This window comes from Zingiber officinale, chromosome 6A (genome assembly GCF_018446385.1).
Source record: "Zingiber officinale cultivar Zhangliang chromosome 6A, Zo_v1.1, whole genome shotgun sequence".
Classification (NCBI taxonomy): Eukaryota; Viridiplantae; Streptophyta; class Magnoliopsida; order Zingiberales; family Zingiberaceae; genus Zingiber; species Zingiber officinale.
In genome coordinates, this window is record NC_055997.1 from 131,130,486 (window position 1) to 131,149,532 (window position 19,047).

The window sequence follows — 19,047 nt, forward strand, 5'->3', positions numbered from 1 at the left end:
GGCGGCGGCGAGGGTTTGGGACCGCTCGGACCATAGAAGAGAGTACGACTCTGAGAAGCAGTAGAACTGTGGAAGGAAGACGACGAGTGGGCATCAACGGCGGCGAGGCGCCAGAAGCGGGATTAGGCCAAGAGAGAGGGAGAACAAAGTGGCGGCAGCTGAAGAAGCCATGAGCAATGAGTGATTGCGGGATCGGATCGATTCGGAGAGAGAGGGTTAGTTTAGGGCTTATAAGCTTAGAATTAGAAGTGGAGGGATGAAGAGCATACGTCAATTTTTCTTTTACTCTAGGTACCAGATTATCCATTTTATTAAATTTAGATAATTATTTTTTAGTACGTATTACATTAAATATTTTAAAATTTTTATTATGCTTAATTTTTTTTCTCTTCTATTTTTTATTATTATATTTATGGAATAAGTGGAATGAGAGAGATTGAATGGAAGGAAAGAGATTAAAAAGAAATATTATTTTATTTTCATGATAGAAGTTTCATTCTCTAAATTTAAAAAATCACTATTTATCAAATCTAAATTTATAGAATGAATAAAATAACTAATGCAGAGAGTTTTTAGTTATCATATCCAAAATTTAGGATAAAATGTTTAAATAGGGTAATTGATGTTGATGCTTAGAGGTGAGCAAAAATTCTGAAAAATCGAATTAACCGAACCGAACTAACCGAATTTAGAAATTCAGTTCGGTTAATTCGATTTTCTATTTTTTAAAAAAAATCGGTTCGGTTTTTTATTAATTCGGTTCTGTTTTGATTTTGAATTTTGTAATTCGATTAAACCGAATAAGAATATTATTTTAATTAATTTTTATTTTAAAATATAATTCATTAAATAAAATTTTTTTTTAAAGATAAAACCTAATAGAATTTTAAAATTTGGTTAATTCTGTTAATTCGGTCAAAAACCGAATTAATCGATATTTTATCGGTTCGGTTGGTTCGGTTTTATAGGAAAATTCGATCGGTTCAGTTGGTTGAAAAGAAATTCGATTTATTCAATTTTCGATCTATTCGATTCGATCGATTCGATTTTAACCGAATGCTCACCCCTATGGATACTCTTACCCTTCTTTGGGTGGCTCACGTTTGGGTGGCTCACGTTTCAATCTGTTGAATTTTTTGAATTTTATTCAACAGCGTCTTTAATTTCTAAAATATGTTTTTTTATCTAGTTCAATCTTAAATTAAAAAAAAAAATTAAATTATTTTATTTAAACATAATGAAACTGCATCCAATGAAATAAAATATTAATTATTTCATTAAAGTTTCATATGATATTAAAATGCTCATCTTATATATTAAAAAAATATGCAACCTCTTAAATCTATCCCTATTTTTTTATTTTAGAGTTTTATTATAAATAAATAAAAATACAGAAGAATATTAATAAAAAATTTAAAAACTCTATTTTTTTTTGTTTTTATTATATAATATCCAATAAAAAATAAGTAAAAGTGAAATAAAATTAGGAGATCATCATAAATTTTATTATTTAATTTTTTATTGATAAAATAATTAAGTTTTTTATCTGATTAATTTGGTTTAGTTTATTTAATTTAAATAAGAAATTTTATTTTTTTTATGTTAATTTAAAGTTGAAATTGATGAAAAATATATTTTGGAAATTAGGTGTGTCTTTTAGTAAAAACTAAAATAAGGTATACCATTTAAAAAATGAATTTGTCTTTTGGTTAAATACCTGTATAATTATGTTTGAATTTGTTTTTTTATTATTTAAATATATTTATTAAATTCGTATTAAATTTAAGTTTAATTGAGTAGTAATATTTTTGAAAAAGTACTAGTCATTTTGTCCAACATTTAACTAAATAATTTAGGTATATTTTATATTTCTTAGGAATTACATTATGAGTTTGAAATAATCAAAATAGGATATACATTTTTTATTTTCTATAGAAAAAATAAAATAAAAATTTAAGTTTTACATCAATCAGTTTTTTTTGGACGAAATTTATTAACGGCATAAAGAACTCTAATAAACATGCTCATAACACCAAGTGTATTTTTTAATAAACATATTTGTTATGATACCGGACTCCCGTGAGTCTACAGAACTCCCGAAAGTAATTCTGAACGTCAAAAAATCTGAGTGAATTGCGGACAGAGTCCATATGAGGAGTCGGACAACATAAAGTTACCCATTAATAAATATTCAAATTATAATACACATTTTAAATATTTCTTAAATTGATGGTGCAGTGTTGTAGTACGTGAAATAATATTACAAATTTCCATGAATTATTGCCATTGTTGTAAATTTAAAAAAAAATCCATAAACTTTGAAACATTGTAACCTTCCCATAAATGAGTACCTAAAACAATTGTAACCTTCCAGTGAGATTGTTGATTGGAATCGCTAATGGGGGTTGGGCACCACTGATTTTTTTTTTCTTTTTTTAGGTCATGTTATAGTATTAAACACAATAAAAATTTTCAATTAATTTTATGTATATATATTTGTTTCCTAAGTAAGATATTAATGAGTAGGATAGGAAATGAGAGTTTGCTTCATTAATGATTAATGAATTGTATTCTTGTAAGAATTGATTGATTACTTCGGCTGCCGCTATTAATTCGTGTGTGTGGCAGAAATAGTAGTGGATGGAAAATTGATGGAAGGCAGCAGCAGCTGAAAGGAAAGGAAGGGAAAGGAGGGAATGGAAAAGGACGGCACAAAGGAAACACCGTGCCTTTTACTTTATTCATGATCCTCTTCTTCCTCTTTTCTTGTTCCTGCTGCTGCTGCTGCTGCTGACTCGGATACCCACCCATTCCCGCCACCATCGCCATTCCATTCTATCTTCAATCTTACGTGTGCACCAATAATTAATAGATCGATTAAAAGCCGTCGAACGAGAATCCGACCCTTCAATGATTAGTCAAAGTCCATCTCCATGTATCGATCACGTTTCGACCCTGTTTACCTGGAGGGACAGAGATTGACTCTGACAATCATGCATCCCAGTTGGATTGATGGTAAGAGAGACGGTTAGTGACAAGAGTTTGGGGTGGCAGACGGTCAGTTGACGACAGCAGCTCGGGATGCGGTGGAAAAGTCGACGAGGATGAGAGGGGAGAGGGACGGGTGATGCGCTCAACTCCTTTCCATTTTTTTACAGATTCTCAACATCTCCTCTCATGTAAACAGGATCTTCGACTTCAAATACCTCCATCTCCTAAGAACAATTTTGCTGTCAAAATAATAATAATTAATAAATAAATACAGGAGGAGGGAAGAAAGGAGGAGGCGTTGGCAATATGAAGAGCAGCCATCGCCTTCACCACCTTGTCGAACGCTGTGCTGTCATTGTCGCCGCAACTATAACCTCTCTTTGTTTTTCCCTTTACTTGCCTTCGGTGTTACAGCGAGAGAATGAGATCTCAGATCTGCGTCCAATTTGGTAAATCGAATCCAGTAAATCCTTTGCAGAAGGAAGGTGGCTTCTCTTTTGGCAAAGTGACTGCAAATCCAACCAAAAGGCTCCAAATTGAAGCCAGTAGGAGAGAGAAAGAAAGATCGATGGATGGATGATGGAGGAGCTGGGCAAGCACTGAGAAGTGTAAGGATGAGCTGCCATGGTTGTTGCCTTGGGAGATGGGTTGAGTGAGGATGTGAGGTTAATCTCCGAACCTTTTCCTCCTCCATCTTTCATCTCGCATCTCTCTCTGCCCAAGACTGTCATGGATATCCATAGCTTGGGGTCTTGTTTCAAATTATAGACTGAAGCCCACGTCTTGAAGCATTCCATTTCATCATCATCTCTGCTAAACGCCATCCCTGTCTTCCTTGTACCTTGCGCTGTTGGGTGCTGCAATGTGAAGACCGAGATGAGATCTCAACCAAGATCCAATTTTTATGCTGCGTTTTGTTGAAGAGGAGGAGGCTGGTGTTTGGTGATGGAATTGTGGGTCTTGGATGGCCAAAGCTTGTGGAAGAAGCAGGAGGAAGAGGAGAGCGGGCATCTTCGACGCCAGGTGCTATCAGTTTTGCGGTCGCAGGGGAAGTGGTGCTAGATTCGTGGCGGGATCGTGGAAAGCTGGAACAGGAAGGGAGGAAGAAGGAGAGGGATCTGGATCCGAGGAGAGCTCTTTATCTTCCGATTCCGGCGGAAGAAAAAGAAAGCGAAAGAGGAGGAGGAGGAGGAGAGTCTAGGGAGGGCCGAGAAGAGGAGGAGCAGAGCTTCCAGCTTCACCAGTTGCAAACCAGCAACCCAAGCTCTTCCTTTTTCTCAGCTTCTGCGACGGCTTCCTCGTCCAAGTATGCTCGGCAGCTTCCGGAAAGGACAGGGGAGGGTCACGGCCTCGGTGGCTACGGACAGCTGCTCTCCTTCGTCCACCACCAGCAGCCGCCGCCGCCGCCGCAGCAGCAGCAGCAGGCAGCAGCGCAGACGAGGTCTAGGTACGGAGGGCGGGGGAAGGGGTCGGCGGCGGTGGGGGAGATCGTGGAGGTGCAGGGCGGCCACATTGTGCGGGCCACGGGCCGGAAGGACCGGCACAGCAAGGTGTGCACCGCCAAGGGCCCCCGCGACCGGCGCGTCCGCCTCTCCGCCCACACCGCCATCCAGTTCTACGACGTGCAGGATCGGCTCGGGTACGACCGCCCCAGCAAAGCCGTCGACTGGCTCATCCAGAACGCGAAGGCCGCCATCGACGAACTCGCCGAGCTGCCGCCATGGAGTCCCACTGCCACGGTCGCCGCCGCCGCCGCCGCCGCCGCCCGTCCCTCTCGCCTCCCTCCTCCGCCTTCTGATCGACTCCCAGCCAGCGACCACTCCGTCGACGGGTCCAGCAAGAAGCAGATTGTGGCAGTCGACACTGTCGGCGCTGCTACTGCTTTTAACTTCGACAGCGGAGGTGCCTGCGGCCGCGTCAATGCCAGCACCAGCTTTCTTCCGCCGTCCATGGACACCGACTCCATTGCCGATACTATCAAATCCTTCTTCCCGTTAGCAGCTACACCCGCCGCCACCTCGCCCTCTTCCACCCCTTCCATCAGATTCCAGTCCTACTCGCCGGACCTCCCTTCGCGAGCCGACAACCAAGTCAAAGACCTCCGCCTCTCCCTCCAGTCCTTCCAAGATCCAATTTTTCACAACCCAGAGCCCGTCCACCAACACCATGGCCAATTCCGCCAGAGCCCAGCTCCGCCCATTCACTTCCCTGCCACCGCCCAACTGGCCTACGACGCTTCCGTCGGCTGGGTCGCCGAACAGAGCCAGCGGATCGTTCCATGGAATGTGGTCGATCCTGCTGCAGGTGGCGGCGGCGGAGGCTATGTTCTCAGCTTCCCACCACCGCAGGCGGTGCCGCTGCACTCTATGCTCGGCCAAAGCCATGCTTTTTCTCAGAGGGGACCCCTTCAGTCCAGTAACGCCCCGGTTGCCCGCGCCTGGGCCAGCCCTGCCGACATCACCATCGCTGATAACGGGATGCAATCTCCGTTCTATCCGTCGACTTCCTCGATCGGATTCGCCTCCGGCGTCGGCTTCTCAGGGTTCCGGATCCCTGCGCGGTTCCAGGGCGAGGAGGAGCACGACGGCGTCAACGACAAGCCGCCCTCTGCTGCCTCTGCTTCTCGCAACTGACAGATTCCAAGAAGAAGAAGGAGGAGGAGGAGGAGGAGAAGAAGAAGAAGAAGAGTGATCATCACCAATCGCCTCCTCTGGTAATTCCTTATTCCAGTCCACCATTTCAAGTTTCAACACGTCTGTTTACAGCGTCTGGATTCAATGGAGGAAGGAGGATGGTGATGGAATGTGAAAAAGCCATCTCTTTTGGTTCCATCATGTTGCTGCCTCACTTCTATCTGTCATGTTGCTTTACTGCGTGTCACGTTGAACTTTCGATTCCTGTCTTAGTAGTAGTAGCAGTAGTAGCAGTAGTTATTGTTCGTATCAGTGTTGTGCTTGCTGCTTGTTATTTCTTCAAGTTGTGATGGGGTTTCTGCTTCCGGCTTCAGCCATTAGAGAGACACAGAGAAAGAGTGCAACTGAACTCTTAAATTTGGATATTTCATTTTGCCTCTCTTTCAGTTCCAGCTTAGTTCACTGTGATTGGAAACAAATTAAATGATCGTTTCTAACTTTCTCGATCAGATTTCTATTATTATTTTTTTCCCCTTGTAAAAGAAGTAAGTTCTTTCAATTTCCTGAAAGAACCCAATCCTTAGTGTGCCTTTTAATGATTGCCCATCTCCAACTCGGTTGAAGATTCAGCAGTGTGAGTCTCGTTCTTGGAACAGTCAGCTTTAGGTTTCACAATATTTATCAGAGAACCTACTTGTCAATTTGTGAGTTGCCCTAGGATTCCTTGTTCTTCATTTGATTGTTACGCAGTGGGTCTCTCATCTCGGTTGTTAGGGGAAAGAGGTGAACATTTAATATTCTTCTTCTCTTTTCCTTTTCCATTTGGCCATTGGAATTAGAACCAAATCTCGCAAAGTGTAACAGTGAAGAAGAAGCCTGCTGCTGCTTGATCTTCCAAACCCTACTCCATTGCTTTCATGGTCCTTGCTGAGTCCCACTAAGAAGATGTTGACAAACAGCTCATTCCAATACTTATGACCTTGCAAGTGTTGTAGGACAGCACGATAGAGTTTACCAGTAGAATTTGGTTGAACTGCTCATTAGCCCAACAAAGTTATTCCTTCATTCCTTCTTCTTCATGTTCCTGCAACCTTAACAATTAGACACTGCACCAAGTGGAATTTGGTCAAGTTCATGATATAAATGCTCACTGAGACAGAGATAGGACAGCAGATAGCAGGACAGCCATGGCCAACTCATTTGTATTGTAACCATCTGCTCTCGTAGGCAAACAAATACATGCCCATTTTTCTTGGAATGCTTCTCCATGTCCAGGACAAAACTGATACATGCAGGTCCACCAAGCTTCAGGCAAGGATGAACTGGTGATTGATATGGAGTAAATTGAGTAAAACCTTTTCCTTATTTGTTTATTTGCCAAGGTTAATAAGAAAGCCACAACTTCCAAAATAAAGCCAAAACTTCCTTTAGATTCCTTCAACCACATGGCCAACAAAAGTCCAAACCTTAAACGATGAAGAATTAGCACTCTTCCTTGATTGGTATATCCTCATTCTCCTTAAACCCTAATCCTCCTTTGTCTTCGCACTAATAGAAGCTTACATTAGTACTTGTTTCACTCTAACAAAAACCTTCAAGAGATTCTCAAGGTTGCAATCTAGTTTGCCTTGTATCGAGAAGATAATCAAACAATCCAAGCATCTGGTGACTAAATGGGAGAATCAAGTTAGGCTTGTGGATGATTAGCTACGTTGTTGTTCGAAAAGCCTCACAAGTAGCTTTTCCTTCAAATATAAATTAGTTTTAGTTATCATATATGACAAGATCGATATATTATAGGACCACACATTGAGTTATAAAAAGTTGATATTGATGAGGAGTGCTTCGATGCCTCAAATCTTGTTTTGACATGCAAACGTGAATACATTTGTAGTTATTAATAGATCTAAATATACTAATTTTATAGGATTTTTATGTAATGACAACAAATAAATTCCATCCCTGCCTACTTAAACAAAAAGTGGATTATTGACTTGATTTCAACTAGATTTGTCTTGTCTACTTCCATTTAAACAGATTTGATCATCCATTATTTATATTATTAGATGGAAAACTAATTAAAGAGAGTGATTTAGAGATGAGAAACAAACAAACATTCTCCTCTCTTAAGGATATTCAATTTTTTGTGTAATCATCTCTTGATATAAATTTAGACATTATAATTTGTTTCGTATGTAATATGTCCTATATCTCTATATCTATTCAAGAAGGTCCATCTTTTGTAATATTAGGGACAGTGAGGGTGAAGATCCATAATATTTTATAATAAATAATTTCAGTAAAAAGGCCCAAATATCACTGCGATGCCATGTGTCACACCAGACACCGCAATGACTCACCTCCACGTGTCATTTAAACAACATGCTCTGGCGCACACTGATTTTTCCCAAAACAAAAAGGTGGATTTAATGATTTTTTTACATTAATTTGTCTCGAGAAAAAAATGGGAAACTGACCACAAAAAAAATAAAAATTAAAAAAAAAAGGAAACGACAAAAGGCAAAATGGATTATTTTGGTAGTGCGGCAGTGATCGGCCTCCGGCGACGCGCAGCGAAGGGTCAGACGGAGGGGAGCGGCTCGGAAGCGAAATAGTCGCCGATGTCACCATAGAGATCGTCGTCGGCGAAGTCGTCGAACCCCGAGACGAGAAGGGCGTCGTCCACGTCTTCATCCAGGAGTTCGACCGGCGCCGCATGGTCGGGGATGAAACCGAGCGGCTCCTCGGTTCCGAAGCCGAGAAGGCCGTCGAAGATGGGCTCCACCTCTGCGAAAGGCAGGAACTCGCCCAGATCCAACGGCGGCGGGATCGCCGGGAAGGCTGACGCAGGAGGTCTGGGCTTTTGTTCTGATTGGGAGGCGGCGGAGGAGGATGGGGCGAAGCATCGGAGGACGGAGGTCGGGGATGTGACGTTGAGCGGCGACTCCTCGCATCCGGAGTGGTATCCGCCGGAGGTGGAAGCGAAGTTGGTTTCCAAGTGCTTCGGACGTCGCGATGGCGGAGCAGGGCAGCCTGACGTGGCCGCCGCGGTGGGGAAGTTGGTGGCGGCGTCGGGGCCACGTAGCCTGATGGCGGCACAGTCGTAGCTCTTCGCGGCCTCCTCGGCGGTGTTGTATGTGCCGAGCCACAGGCGGACACGCCGCCACGGATCTCTGATCTCCGCCGCGTACTTCCCCCACGGCCGGCGCCGGACTCCGCGGAACCTGCGCTCGCCGCCCTCCTTGCTGGCGCCGGCCGGCGCCTGCCATTCTGCTCGCTTCTTCCTGGCTTCGGAGCCTCCCTTCACGGCCTTACGCTTGCCTGCCTCAGCCGAGCCTCCAGCAGCGATCTCCAACCGGGCCTCCTGCACGAACCGCTTCACGCGGCGGCACCCGCCCTCGTCGCTGGAGGAATCTGTGGCGTCATCATCGAAGAAGAAGATGCGGACCACTCGCTGCTGCGAAACCTCCGCCTCCGGGCGGCGCCTCGGCCGCGACAACACGCTCTTCGCCGTCCCGACGACTTGCTCCGCCTTCTTCATCGCCGTAGCTTCGACAGACCTTGCTCTAATCTATCCTCCTCCCCTGCGCCCACCATTAAAACAACAATCCACCATAAAAATCAAATCTTTACCTTACCAAAAGCTAAAAAAACAAACCCAACACAAAAACACATTTAAAACCTGCAAATTTTACGGAAGAAGAAGAAAAATCTACGATTTTCACAAAACAAAAACGCTACCAAATCCCCAGAATCCAATCTCCAACCACTGAGCTATCATACTCTGCGGATTCGTTAGCGTTTCGGTACCACGAACCGTCCATTTCAGACTACCAAAACATTACCAAATCTTCTTGGATTCTTACAAAAAGGATCAGAATCTACCTTAAAAAAATCGAATCTCCTGCAACAAAGCTCACAATACAAGGAGTTGAAGAAGCAGAGCAGAACAGAGGACGAAGAGGGAGAGAGAGAGAGAGAGATATGGAGATGTTTAAGCTTCAAAGGAATGAAGTGTAGGACTTCGTGAGAGAGGGAAAGCTCTCCCTTTTTATAGGATCGATCCACAGAAAAGCACATTAATTTTTTAAAAAAATTTATTTTTCCTTTATTTTGGAGTTAAAATCGATCGAGTAGACGAGTAGTTAAAAAGATGAGAGTTTTTTTTTTTTTGGAAGCCATGACCAGGCTGAGATTTTTTTGGGAAGCCATGGTCAGGCGCTCGCCGCCGCATCCAGGGGATGAGAAGCTGGCGGTGGCCCCCGCGTCTATCGCCCAATTGAAACGCTTGATTCGCTTATGGAGCTTCAGCGCGGTTTACTGGATTAATTGCGGTTTGGCCCCTGTGTAATCAATTAATTCCCCGCTAGGTCATGATTTTTTTTATTTTCACATTAACAAACCATTTACGCAATTAAGTTTATGATAGTTTTTAAAATATTTTCTAATGTTATTTAAGTTTTTAATAAAAAAAACTTGTTATTTCTTGAGTGGTTTGGATGATAATTTAGAATAATAAATAAATACTTTTAGTGTCAAGAGGGTCATTTTGATAATATATATGAATGTTAAATGTATTTTAAAATTAATAAACTTTAGTATTTTAAAAACAAAATTATTAAGCATTTGGAAGGAAATGTCTAAGGAAAAAGAACTTAATTTCATGCCATTCAATTCTTTAATTTCGGTTCAAATTAGACCAAATTGAGAGACATAAAAATTTACCCATTTAATAAATACGAATTAAGTAATAAATATTATTTCTTTCCTTTTATTCTATCAACGTAAATAAGAAGATAAGAAAATAAAAACCATTAATTTTTTTTAAAAAAAATATTTTTCTCTTATTTCCTCTCTTAGCATTGCGTTATTAGATTTGATTGACAGTTATTAGGCTTGCCAATAATGATTTTCTTATGTACTTGTATGTTTATTATTTTGTCTCAGGTGTCATGGTAGGATATTCAAATTATCATTCAGGTACTCATGAACCCTAACTATGTCATATTTATAGAAATTTTTTCTCCAAATGGGGGGCGTAATCAAAAGATACTAGAATTCTAAGTTGACCGTCGCGTGTACCTCCCGACAAATTGATCACTTCAAATATAGTCAATGAGATTATCATTTTTTTTTAATTTATTTATATTTATTATCTTGAATAAAGAGATGTTTAAATTAAGATTTCTCTAGAGGTTTTATCTCGACTAAAATATATTAAAATATATTGATGCACCTTAATAAAAAAGAGGAATATAAATATAATAAAAAAAATATTACAATTTATTGTTTTCCAAGTAGAAACCTTGAATAAATTCTATTTAAATCAATTTCTAAAAACAGTTGTCGGGTATATATAAATATAGAGAAGGTTAAGTGGGCGCCCCACGTGCGCATCGAAGCATGGTGCTTGAGTGTTTGGTGTCGTCTTTTCGGGGCGATGCGATGATTAAGACATGAGTGTTATTATATGAAATTTTCGGATCAAAACTCGACGTGATCGAACATAACATCCCTTATGTCTTGACCATTTGTACTAATGGCTAGTAGCCACCCGTAAATTACCTCCTCCATATTGACCTAGGGATGTGTTGACGAGGATACTGGGAGCGAATGAATCATCTTTTACCACTTGAGTGCTTGGTGTCAAAATTTTTTTGAGATAATCTAACGGCTAGCTAGCGTATAAGATATTATTAACTTGATATTTGAGATTTAAATTTTAATATATTCAAATAAATACTTCTCTTATATATTATCAGTATCTAAAAAAATTAATAGTCATTTATAATTTATCCTTTTCATATTAATCTGGAGATAAATTGACAAAAGTGTTAGGACACTACAGTCATTTTACCAACTTGAGTGCAGAAACATTTGAAAAATGGATATTAATTTATTATTTAAAGGTTTAATTAAGTTCAACCCATGCAAATATTATGGATTACAATTATTAATAAAATTTGTCATTTTAAACCCCACTTTCATTCTCACTCGTCGTCAATTATTATGAAAAACATGAGGGACTTTTTTGCAAATACCTAGTCCCTTCCCTTGTGTTTGCCACTGGTCCTAATAAATTAAATAAGCAAAAAAAAAAAAATCTTTTTTAATTAGTTAATTGCTTCACTCTCCAATCACAACTAAACTGGCTCATAAATGTCTGCAGGGAGGAGCACGAGTTTTATCGAGCAAACGTGCACCACACTAACTCTCCATCTTCACACTTCTCACAACATTAATAATAATAACAATAATAATTTTCTAAAAAATAAAAATAAAATAAAATATGAATATCCTTTCATGTGAAAGAAGAGAATGGCCAAATCATCTCCCCACTGAGATTAACAGTACTGGTGGCTTTAGTTTTTGGCAAGTGGGTTGGTCTCTCTACTTGTGCTTGTTCTTCAACACAAGAACAACACGTGATGGGGCCTTTGATTTTAAATGCTGAACCCCTTGATTCTAGGGTTTATGTTTCATTCGAATTGTCACAAAATAAAATTAAAGCTCTCTGTACATATATTCATCCGGACAACAATTTTATGCATGAATTCATTTTATGTTTGAAGATATTTAGCACAAATAAAGTGATTTTAAGAGTATGTTGGAAGTTAATTTAAACAGAAATTTTAATAAAAAATGATTTAAATAAAAAGTTTTCAAAGTTATGACAAATTTAATTAAAAGGTAAAATTTTTTAAAAAATATAACCCAAAATTAATGACAAAATATGGTGGAAGAGGAGTGGAGAAGAAGTTATATCAACTGGTCTGATGACCTTTGACGAATTTATGGGGGCGTCCGTCACAAATTCCCAAACAGTAGGATAAGTTGCAGAGACTTATGCGTGCACCAGCTAAATAAATGCACGTCCAATAATTGAATTAAAAAAAGAGAGAGAGAAATTTTAGATGCTCAAATAGTGTGAATTTTTTTTTAGCATATTTAAAATACTTTAATACCATTATTTCCTGAGAGCTTAAATTTAAGTGTTCGACTTTTGTTATTTAGTAAAAAGAATTATTTCAAATTTTAATAAGCCAAAAATGCACATATCTTGTTTTGAACTGTGCGGCCGTGGTGATTAAAAATTCTATGTTCAAGTTTAAGGCAGTGGACATCAATTGGCCGAAGTTTATGTTTTTGTATTGATTTGATTGTTATCTCTAATTTCTTCTCTTTTGTGGTATTTTTTGGTCAATTTTATTTTAGTATCTTGCAATGCTGTTGGAACAGAGTGATTAAGAAGGTAACAGCCTCATCACATAATGAAGTAATTAAGATGCTATGAATCATAATCTCATTATTAGCATTTGGTTAATAAGTAAAACATAGAAGCTTTTCATTGTTTGACTTTAGAGGTGCAACATCTTTTTCTTGATAATCCATTTCTTACCATCCAACTAACCCCAATAAGACCAAACAAATAATAATAATAATAATCTAAATACATATCATTAACATCTATCTATTCCAGAACAATTTAAAGAGAGAAATCATTCGCCACAAACTTTCTTTTAAATACTGCAACTGGAACATTAAAATTTGATTTAAGGCTGTGGAAAAATATTTTAAAATTGAAGCAAAGATGCTCATGCTTAGGAATGACGAGGAGTATGTGCAAGTGAATATCCACATGGACCAGACCTACTTAAGTCAGGATTTGAACATTCTATTATTGCTTAATTAGGGTTGATCAAATCTCAAAGGAAACAAGTTCCTTGATGCAGCAAAAAGCTTAAGTAGCAAGAAAACAAAGAATACTTTTCTAGAAGAAAAATCGGAAGTTGGTAACAAAAGGTATTTTTCTTAAAATTAGAAACTGTTGTTTATATGTTCTAAATTTGGGCTCCTCGAGTCGTTGAGGAAACTAAACAGAGATAGCACACATAATCACTTAATTCTAATAAATAACAGCGACCAAACCTCAAATAGAGTCACTAGCCCATAGCATATTTTTCGGTCCAGCTCCTAGCAGTGGTCTCGTATTTGCTGTGATCAGTCTTGTACATGTGTGCAATCTCCGGGACCAAAGGATCATCTGGGTTCGGGTCGGTCAGCAGAGAACAGATGGAAAGCAATACCTAAAGGGGGGAAAACATGAGAACATTATAATGTAAAAATACTGCCGGCATATGGAAGAATTAAGTTTGTAGTCATGAACAGCTAAAGTTTGAAATGAGCCAGGCTGAGAGCCAAAGAGTAACCACTAACCATATAACAACGATGAAATATTTCAGATTTCACATTACAACCAAAAAAATAAAAATCACAACAAGATATAAAATTTAATAATTTATAGCCGTAAATCCAAATTGCAAAAGACCACACATAGCTACTTTATAATTAACATCATATTACAATAACAAAATTTAGAAAAATAATGTCAAATAAAACAATTATTTACTTTAAAAATTCATTTTTTTCTTAGATCCAACTGAACTGCCTTGGTGGATCACTTGGGACATCTAAATAATCTGTCTGGGCCACTTTTTAATAGGGACTAACATTAAAGGCTGCCTAGCTACTTAGGTAAAGCCACGCTTTGGTAAAAAACATTCCTATTGTTAATTATATAAGTGAGAACATTGGGTGCATGCATATGGGTCATAGACTTCTGTATCTAAACCTTATTGCTGCCTCTCAATAAGCATTCTCTTACTGGGCATTTATAATGTACTTTAATGTGCTATGAACGCCTATTTAGCCTATAATTACTTGATTCCTGAAAAGTTCTAGCACCGTATCAAAAAGGTATGTACCTATTGAACTTTAGTATACGACAACATATGACAAAAAAGGAGGTGAAAATTATTTACTTTGGAAATGGTCAACGCAGGACTCCACTGCTCCTTCAAAATGTCAAGGCAAATGCTGCCATTGCTGTTAATGTTTGGGTGGAAGACCTTTGTCCTGAATGCTACCTTCATAAACCAGTAAAACAGGCATGAGTCTAAAAGAAACCATATATAACAACTTTAAAATTTAAAATATTGCTATATTTGCTAAATTAAAATGTGAAAAAAGAACAAATTAGTATATTTATGCTAATCAAAAAGCTTTGGAAATTGCTGATAGAACACACTAAAGGCAATTACTTCAACCTCATTTCAGCACATCAATATAGAAAGAGAATAAAAGGAACAGAGAAGAAGCAGGAAGAACATCTGCAAGTGAAGATCTAGATAACTAATAAATGAGGAATCACACTGCTTTAGAAATGCAAGCAGAACCTACCCAAAAAGAAATGATCTCCAAGATCCAACAGAGAGGCATGGGAGGTGGCATCTGCAGATGCCAGAGAGAAAAATAGGAGCAAAATGAAAGAGATGAGCTTGCATCTATGTCATTAAAAATCATCATGAGAGAGTGACTGGAATCAACCGCCCACTGTCAAAGAACACGTGAAGTGAAGTGTTCCCAGGAATCTAGGGCCAACAAAGAGGTGTTGATACAACACATTTGCTGAAACTAGAGGTGTCGCTAAGGTCTAGCTGCAGAGAAGGTATCATTGGCAGGAGAGGAAGCAGGGAAATGGTCGGATCTGGACTCCTGCCTAGGTCTGATAAAATCAGAAGTCACACGATGAATCTAAGCAGAAGACAATAAATGAGCAATAGTATCACAGAGAAGCTTCAGGTGACTACCAAGGCAAATTTAAAATGATGAAAAAGGAATTAGTCCAAAGCCCCTCAAACAAATATAACTATAAATGGTGTCCTCTGAGTAACATATTAAGACAGAAAAATAACAACGAATTCAAACAATTAAAAGTCCTGATGTACCTTAGGGGGTTTGAAAGGATAGTCAGGAGGAAAGTGGATAGTCACAAGGAAAACACCTCCAGCGAAAGGACTATCTGGAGGACCCATTATTGTTGCTTGCCAGTGAAACATGTCTTCTGATACAGGACCTGTCAAATTTCAATAAATTAAAGATAGCAAAACAAATAAAGGACAACATAGTAACATACAGACAAATCATACTAAGAAATTTACCAGTACACAAGCTATAGTACTACTCACCATGAAAGTTTGGGATGATAAATTATCAAGGCCAAAATTGAGTTTTATGCTGCATGGATTGAAGAAGGAAAGGAATCCATGGTGGAAAAAAAATCCTCAAGGAAAAGGAATGGAAAATGGGAAAGAAGAAGGAAAGGAAAAAAGAGAACTACGGTCTCAGCAAGTTTGTGACCACCTTGTGGAAGACCGCTTGCACCTGTGAGCGAGGCTGCCCACAGCCATAAGCGAGGATGCCCATGAGCAAGGTCACTTGCAACCGTGAGCTGCCTCTCTCGTGGCCGTGAGCGACCTTGAGACACCGCTGTGAGAGATTCAAACATGGCACGAGAAAGGGAAGGTTCATGTGGACGAAAAAATGCCCACAAAAAATCTGCGGATGAATTTTTTATTCTGCATATTATTTTATTATGAGTAAACAGAGGAAAGGATATTCAATCCATCCTCTCTTATCCGCACCTATAGATAAATAGGGCATAAGTATTTAGTGATCTTTTCAATTCTTCACTCCGAAATTCTTGTGAGTGTTCAAATAAATTAACCAAAAACAAGCCATGGCAACTTATATATATTCGCACCCATAGATCAACTTATACATATTCTTTTGTACCCATGGATTTTTTTTTAATGAATTGACTATGACATAAACAAAAGATCAGTATAAAGTTCTTAAGCACATGTTACTAGAGTTGTAGAAATGATCAATTTTTATTTCTAATCATTTCATACTATACACCTGAAACAAATAAAAAAATTGAGATTACACATGAACCACACACCAAATAAAGTTCATAATTAAAACAAGCACTAAATTGCAGGTCCAGGAGGGTGTCTAGGTGCATAAGTGCCACACTGAGTTAATGCAGTAATTTCATAATCGTATGGCTAAGTGTATATCTCAATTATATGTTAAAATATTTCAAAGAATCAAACAGCAGCGAATCATTTAGTTTAACTTGTGTCATGTAAGTCAGTATCCTTATTCAATATCTTATTGTTGTTCAACGTTTCAAAGAAACAAGCAACAACATATCATTTAGTTTAATTTGTGTCATGTAAGTTAGTATCCTTATTCACTGGCTTTGCTCGATATTTCAAAGAATCAGGCAGTAGCGCATATTGTTTATATTGAACAACCAACGCTTTCACACCATTTCTCGTCTCTATTAATCTATCTATTTATGCAAATATGAGTCCACTCTACGAGCATCGAACTCAAAGCAAATGATTAAACAATTAAACAAAGTATGACCTACTAAACACCCCATATCAGCATATATATAGCCTTTTAGAACCAAGGTTTTTCTAACTGCAAACAGTAGGAGAAAAGAAAAAAAAAACATTTATCATCAACATAAAACCTAACTCATCATGGCAACTTATATATATTCTTTTGCACCCATAGATCAACTTATACATATTCTTTTGTACCATGGATTTTTTTTTTTAATGAATTGACTATGACAAACAAAAGACCAGTATAAAGTTCTTAAGCACATGTTACTAGAGTTGTAGAAATGATCAATTTTTATTTCTAATCATTTCATACTATACACCTGAAACAAATAAAAAAATTGAGATTACACACGAACCACACACCAAATAAAGTTCATAATTCAAACAAGCACTAAATTGCAGGTCCAGGAGGGTGTCTAGGTGCATAAGCGCCACAATGAGTTAATGCAGTAATTTCGTAATCGTATGGCTAAGTGTATATCTCAATTATATGTTAAAATATTTCAAAGAATCAAACAGCAGCGAATCATTTAGTTTAACTTGTGTCATGTAAGTCAGTATCCTTATTCAATATCTTATTGTTGTTCAACGTTTCAAAGAAACAAGCAACAACATATCATTTAGTTTAATTTGTGTCATGTAAGTTAGTATCCTTATTCACTGGCTTTGCTCGATATTTCAAAGAATCAGGCAGTAGCGCATATTGTTTATATTGAACAACCAACGCTTTCACACCATTTCTCGTCTCTATTAATCTATCTATTTATGCAAATATGAGTCCACTCTACGAGCATCGAACTCAAAGCAAATGATTAAACAATTAAACAAAGTATGACCTACTAAACACCCCATATCAGCATATATATAGCCTTTTAGAACCAAGGTTTTTCTAACTGCAAACAGTAGGAGGAAAGAAAAAAAACAACATTTATCATCAACAACATAAAACCTAACTCATCCGGCCACAGACAACTTCCCATCCCATCATACAAGTTCAGATCCATGTCTAAGCAGTTCGTTAAAAAGAGAAAGGGAAAAAAAATACCCGCGCTGCAAGAGGTTGGAGGATCCTTCTGGAGATCCTTGAGCTCCTTCAAGATACGTCTGGAAGACATCGAGGAAGACCTAATTCGCCGCAAATACGCCTGAACCGAAAGGGATCGGTAAGAGAGCGCGACGAATAACCAAAAATTGCAGTACCGATTATGAAAACAAAAGCAACGATGGGTTGTAACCGATTGATGGTAACCTCCTCTTCCTCTTTCTCTCACGCGATTCGTCGAATCCTCGAATGAGAAGCAAAAGAGGAAAGAGGAGAGAAAAGAGACCTTTCCGTTCGTTAAGGTTGTATTTATAGCACTAGCATTTAATTATGTAAAACTTTTATTTCGCCAGTTAAAGTTTACCTTTTTAAAATGGCAATTGCTCTACAACTTTTTTTTTTCATAATGGTTCTAAATCTTCTTTTTCAAAATTATTCATTAAAAGCCTTTATTAAAAAATTTATAAGGTAATTAAATCAGTTTATTTATTTGTTATCTTACTATCTTATTAACAATAGGTGGCGTCTGATTCTTTATTAGAAAACATAATAGGAGTTATAATTATACTACTCCAGAATTAAAATGAGAATGAATACAAATATGGATATTATTTTTTAAAATAATATTTAATTAGTTAAATTAAAATTAAAATTTATTTTTTTAATCCTTAGAGAAAAATAAGAGAAAGTTGAATGTGTAAAAAAATATGATTAAAGAGAAAATGTGATGGGAAAGAATGAAGAGAGAGAAAGTGTGATGAGATATAATGAGGAAAGAGAACATAAAGAGAAAATGTGATGAACAATGAAGTCTAATGGAAGAGAATGAATAAAGAAAAAATATGATGAGAGAAAATAAGGAGAGAGTGTGATGGAAGAGAATGAATAAAGAGAAAATGTGATGAGAGAAAATGAGGAGAGAGTGTGATAGTAGAGATTGAGAAGAAAGAAAGCATAATGAGAGAGAGAAAGTGTGATGAGAAAAATAAAGAAAGAGAGTATAATGGAAGAGAAAGTATGAAGAGAGAGAAAATTTAATGAGAGAGAATGTATGATGGAAGAGAATGAAGAGAGAGAAAGTATGACTATAGAAAATAAGGAGAGAGAGTGCATGGTGGGA

At 38.1% G+C, this 19,047-nt stretch overlaps 3 protein-coding genes across 5 annotated transcripts; 1 reads left to right on the forward strand and 2 right to left on the reverse strand.

The window, feature by feature from the left end:
• Positions 1-3,615: 3,615 nt before the first annotated feature.
• Positions 3,616-6,102, forward strand: LOC121995347 (transcription factor PCF5-like). Its single transcript, XM_042549107.1, has 2 exons — positions 3,616-3,656; positions 3,767-6,102. The coding sequence occupies exons 1-2, from the start codon at positions 3,616-3,618 to the stop codon at positions 5,622-5,624; spliced, it is 1,899 nt and encodes a 632-aa protein (XP_042405041.1). The 3' UTR covers positions 5,625-6,102.
• A 1,908-nt stretch (positions 6,103-8,010) lies between these two features.
• On the reverse strand, positions 8,011-9,639 carry LOC121998109 (ethylene-responsive transcription factor CRF2-like). 2 transcript variants are annotated; one of them, XM_042552859.1, is made up of 2 exons: positions 9,510-9,639; positions 8,011-9,208 (listed from the first exon to the last, which is right to left on the reverse strand). In XM_042552859.1, exon 2 carries the CDS (start codon positions 9,163-9,165, stop codon positions 8,206-8,208), a length of 960 nt encoding a protein of 319 aa, XP_042408793.1. In that variant the 5' UTR covers positions 9,166-9,208; positions 9,510-9,639; the 3' UTR covers positions 8,011-8,205. The 2 variants fall into 2 exon arrangements, with proteins under 2 accessions (XP_042408793.1, XP_042408794.1); XM_042552860.1 differs by lacking the exon at positions 9,510-9,639 and adding an exon at positions 9,307-9,424.
• A 3,775-nt stretch (positions 9,640-13,414) lies between these two features.
• Positions 13,415-18,250, reverse strand: LOC121998111 (ubiquitin-conjugating enzyme E2-17 kDa-like). Of its 2 annotated transcripts, none has more exons than XM_042552861.1 (5): positions 18,121-18,250; positions 17,931-18,030; positions 15,413-15,540; positions 14,447-14,551; positions 13,415-13,711 (listed from the first exon to the last, which is right to left on the reverse strand). In XM_042552861.1, the coding sequence occupies exons 2-5, from the start codon at positions 17,998-18,000 to the stop codon at positions 13,568-13,570; spliced, it is 447 nt and encodes a 148-aa protein (XP_042408795.1). In that variant the 5' UTR covers positions 18,001-18,030; positions 18,121-18,250; the 3' UTR covers positions 13,415-13,567. The 2 variants fall into 2 exon arrangements, with proteins under 2 accessions (XP_042408795.1, XP_042408796.1); XM_042552862.1 differs by having other exon boundaries at positions 18,135-18,243.
• Between the last annotated feature and the right edge of the window lie 797 nt (positions 18,251-19,047).